At 47.5% G+C, this 4,577-nt stretch overlaps 1 protein-coding gene across 4 annotated transcripts in view; it reads left to right on the plus strand.

Annotated features, from left to right (window-relative positions):
- The window catches only part of AIFM2 (apoptosis inducing factor, mitochondria associated 2), a 53,210-nt gene that overhangs the window by 18,508 nt on the left and 30,125 nt on the right, over positions 1-4,577 (plus strand). For 2 of the 4 annotated variants that reach the window (XM_019507832.1, XM_019507830.1), the window contains exons 5-7: positions 970-1,062; positions 1,148-1,279; positions 1,545-1,653. In XM_019507832.1, the coding sequence (XP_019363377.1) occupies positions 970-1,062; positions 1,148-1,279; positions 1,545-1,653 (334 nt within the window). Of the gene's footprint in view, positions 1-969; positions 1,063-1,147; positions 1,654-4,577 lie in introns of those variants that run through there. The other 2 variants (XM_019507833.1, XM_019507831.1) reach the window with 2 other exon arrangements.

The raw sequence follows: 4,577 nt of genomic DNA on the forward strand, positions 1-4,577 counted from the left end.
GCCAGGTTGGGATGACATGCAAAGTTGGTCCATATCCAGACCAGAGTGCCAGGTCCAACCCAGCATGTGACCCTGGACCCAGCTTGTGGCTCCAGAGTAGGCACGTGGTCTCAGAGCCAGTGCTTAGAGTTGAACCTAGCACTGGTGTGATAGGTCAAGTCCTACTGTACCTTATGGCCCCTAGTCCTGCAGACCCCAAACCTCTGGTACTTACCCATACTCCAGGGTAGAACTTTATTTTTATTTTCCTTTCTTGGAGCCTTCCAAAAATGGTGTGTGTATGTGTGGATATTTGGGGGCACGTATAAAAGAAAATTGGGTAGTTTTATAATCTTTCTAATTACTCACATTTACAGTGGAATTCCATAATTTAAAAATATGTATTCCTGCATCCCGAGCAGGTTCAGTTTTGCTTTTTTCAGGCTTGTTTCTTTAAATATTCCAATTCAAATTTGCTGCAAACCATTCTAAGGTATATGTTGACAGAAGCTCTGAACCTATTTCTCAATGTGCCTGGGGCTGCATCAGTACGCTATCAGCTAGGAGTGGGTCACTGCTGTGTAAATAGACAAACAATCCTCTTCCTTGTGTTTCTGTAGAAAGCATTGGTTGATACGCCAGAGTCCTAGGAAAGGACTGGTAGCCATTCAGTTCAGTTACGTTGGCAATTTTCAAGTGTAAGTGGCTTGTGGATGTATGTGTGTGGAGGGGGGAATATCTGTGGTGACCCTCAAACAACCTTCAGAGGGACAGCTTCATCTCTCTCCTTCTGGAGCATGGAGACAAGCTGACTGTTCACTTGGCAGTTCCTGCAATGATTCAGTTTTACTAAGAAAAAGGGCTTGCAATAGATCACGAAAGATGCTGGGATGCTGCTGGATGAACGCTTCCCTTCCCCAGTTTGCTGTGACTTCTGAAGTCCTGTAACATTACAAGGTGACTTTCTTTATTTGTTTTTGGTTTTGAAAGATCCAGAAATCTTCACGTATCGTGGTAGTGGGAGGTGGTGCTGCTGGAGTAGAGATGGCAGCAGAGATCAAAACAGAATACCCAGCCAAAGAGGTACTAGAAATGGATTATGTGATTAAATACCCCATCTGCGATTGCTCACTTGTTTGCGTGCCTTAAACTTTTTGTTCTTCTGCAGTGCTTCCTGCCAGAGGAGGTTGGGATTTCAGTAGCTATGAAGTCCCTGACAATGGCTGATTCCCAGTGCCTCCTGTTTATCAAGGCTAGACCTGGAGCAGCTCTGAGCAACCTCACAGCCCACTGTCCTACAGTGCTGGCAGCTGGAAGTGACTGGAGGAATTGTTTACAGCCTTTCCATTGGTCTTCTCCTTCCCTTCTTCCCTATTCTGCCTTTGTACCCGGAAATGCATACTGCAGACCAGCAACCTACCTAAGGCTTATCTACTGCTTTGTTTCTCAGCAAGCAGAAGAAAACATGCTTATCACACTTCATATTAAGGGCTTATTTCTGGTTCTATCTGATACCTTTTCCTCCCTTGACACTGTCTATAGTTATTTTTACGTTGTCTCCACAGATCACTCTCATTCATTCAAAAATGGCACTTGCTGATGTAGAACTTCTACCATGTGTCCGGCAGGAGGTGAAAGAGATTCTCCTTAGGAAGGGAGTGCATATCTTGTTAAGTAAGTTCTTAACCTTTTCTTCAGTGCTTCTCTGATTCAGATTGAGTCTTCCAATTTTCCCCATTTCAAATCCCTTTCCTGCAAGGCGCCTAAGTTTCTCAGAGTAAGGACACGCCTTACATTTATAGAACTATAACTGCCCTTGTACTGCTACAAAAATGAGTGTCTGTATGTCCAGGCCAGGGCTGGATTAATTCATGGGGAAACTAGGCACATGCCTAGGGCCCTGAGCGACACAGGGCCCCAGGCCTTCACAGTGGCAGGGTGAATGGCTCCATCCACCTCCCTTTCCCTTCCCCTCCCCTCCACTGGCCTCACTGCTGCTGCTGCAGCTGCTTCCTAGCTGTGGCTCCAAGCCCCACTCCCCATGGGTGGCAGCACCAGGGTGGGAGGGGGGCCTCGACTGGCCTGGGTCCAACAAGATTGTTTGTCTAGGGCCCACTAAAGGGTTAATCCAGCCCTGGTCCAGGCTATTTGTAGCGCCATAAAAATGATGGCTTTGCCACAAAAATGTCCTCTCTCAAAGAAGAACTCTTCTGTAACGCTACATTTTATAGTGTCACATGTAATTGTTCAGTCTGAACAGGGACTTTCTTGTACATGGGCACCAGCTGGAGGCAGCCTCTCTGCTGTGGATGCCTCACTGATGAGCTCTCTTCAGGGTGAGAGGACCCAAGAAGCAGCTGCTTTATTTCCTTCTTGCTGGAGAGCACACTTTTTGTAGTGCTCCAGTCTGAGGACTGCATACGTGCACATCTGCATAGTATTTTATTTTAATACTATTTTACAGTATCTCAACAAAAACAAAACATGAGAAGTGTCTCAACACTTAGTAGCACTAAAAATGGGTGTGTGTCCATACCCTGACACTGCTTTCATACCATTTAATAGCTGTTTCATCAGATACTTTACAGCCACCTTTTATACTCTTAGTTGGTCTAAAAGTGAAGCAAGGTTTGTTGTACTCTTCCCAGCGTTCCCAAGACTTAGTAAAAGAACAAGGAACAGTTCCTGTAATGAGAGTCAACATTTGCCTGATTGGTGGTGGTTTTGGTTTTTTGGGGATATGTAGCAAGACACTTGGAGCTTCTGCTACTTTAGGAGCAGGCAGGCTGTGGCTGAGACAGGCTGCAGGTGCAGCAGGAAGGCAGTTAGGGACCATGCCTCAGAATCGGCCTACAAGTGTGGCCAGGGCTGATTGTGTAGTCATCTGACCCAGGAGGAAGGCTGGGCTTAGACCAGATATAAGCCCATGCCCTGAACTGAAACAGTAGTAAGATCCCGGAGACTGCTGAAGGAACATCTCCTAAGCATGATGGCTGTAGTTCCTGAGTGCCAGCACAGAGAGAACAGCCTACAGCAGTCTGGAGGTTTGGAAAGGGACTATGGGGAGGAGGAGGTCCTTGGGGGCTTAGTAAGGGGGCCCAGGAAAACAAAGAGGGGCTGAGAGTGAGACAAGAGCCCCAAGATGGGCTGAGGGTGGGACCAGAAGGGTCCAGGAGCCTAGAGAGGGGCTGAAGGTGGGACCAGGTGGTCCAGGAGCCTGGAGGGGGGTGAGAATATCGGAGAGTGGTGGCACCTGCATGGCATGAAGTGTGGTGTAGGGATGGATGGAGCCATGCAATTAGACCATAAAGCAATAATCACAGATACCTGGTGGTCATTAGAATGAGAGCAGATTGGGGAAGCCCTGGGGCAGCCTCCCTTTTATATAAAGCAAATACATAAAGGTGTGGTGAGTGAATGACTGCCCACAGAGACCAGAGTGGGTAAAGGTTGAAGGGACTCCAGGGGCTTCATGGCCATCCCTAGAGACAATGCTGTTACAGGGTGGCAGGGGAGGTGGATCATTTGAAGTCATGTAAAATAAATTTCTAGAGTGATCTCAATCCCATGAGAAGCAAGGGCTTGAATCCTCTATAGCAGTTTGAGAGAAAAAGAACAAAAAACGAAGCAGAAGATAGAGATAATGTGCATTTGTTCAGCCTACAGTTCTAGAAGTGAGGCTGCTGAGGTGAGGATGAATGTTCCCCATTATTTGAGAAAATGTACGTCTGAAGGAAGTGTCACTGACCGTGCAAAAGAGAACTCTCCGCACTGACAGCAGCGGTAAACTGAGAGTACGGTTCCCTTCTTAGCAGCATATTAGCCTCTGACTTTTGTGAGGAATAAATTAAATTATTTCATGAGCGCAAAATATGTTCCTTCCAAAATATGTTCCTTCCCCCTGAGAACTTTGCTAAATACATAGTAAAATGGAGACTTTTTAAGAGCCTTATAAGTTGGCCAAATTTGGTTGCATTTTCATAGAAGAAGAAAATTGCATCCCTGTTTCACAGATTCACAGAAATTTAGGGCTGGAAGGGACCTCATGAGATCATTGGGTCCAGCCCCCCTGCTCTGGGCAGGAAAGACTGCTGCGGTTAAATAGCCCCAGGAAGGTGTGTGTCCAGTCTCCTTTTGAAGATTTCCAGGGTAGGTGCCTGCTGGGGCTGTGCGAAGCTTCGATGGCTGTTTTGTTTCGACTTGTTTCAAGCTTGAAACAGTGAAATTGAAATGAAACGAAGGGCTTTGAGAGAGCCTCAAAATGAAACAAGGCAAGTCAAAACGTTTTGAATTTTGAAACAGCCAGCCAGGTGGTGGGAGACATGGGAAAGCGCTGGGCTGATCGCAGTGCTGGGGAACTCAGCTGGGCTGGAGGAAGCCCCTCCTGCAGCCTGGCTGAGTTGCCCAGTGCTGCCGTCAGCTGGGAACTCAACTGGGCTGGAGGAGGCGCTCTGCCAGACTCCTCCTGGGGGTGCAGGCCCCTGATTGGCCTGCCGGATCACAGGACGCTGGTCCTGCTCCCCGGCTCCTGCTTGTCAGCAGCCTGAAATGCAGTTTCCTAGAAACCCCTGCACCTATCTCCTTGAAACTTGGCAGGC

The sequence above is a fragment of the Gavialis gangeticus genome, unplaced genomic scaffold (genome assembly GCF_001723915.1).
Source record: "Gavialis gangeticus isolate Ggan-Ray unplaced genomic scaffold, GavGan_comp1, whole genome shotgun sequence".
Lineage (NCBI taxonomy): Eukaryota > Metazoa > Chordata > Crocodylia > Gavialidae > Gavialis > Gavialis gangeticus.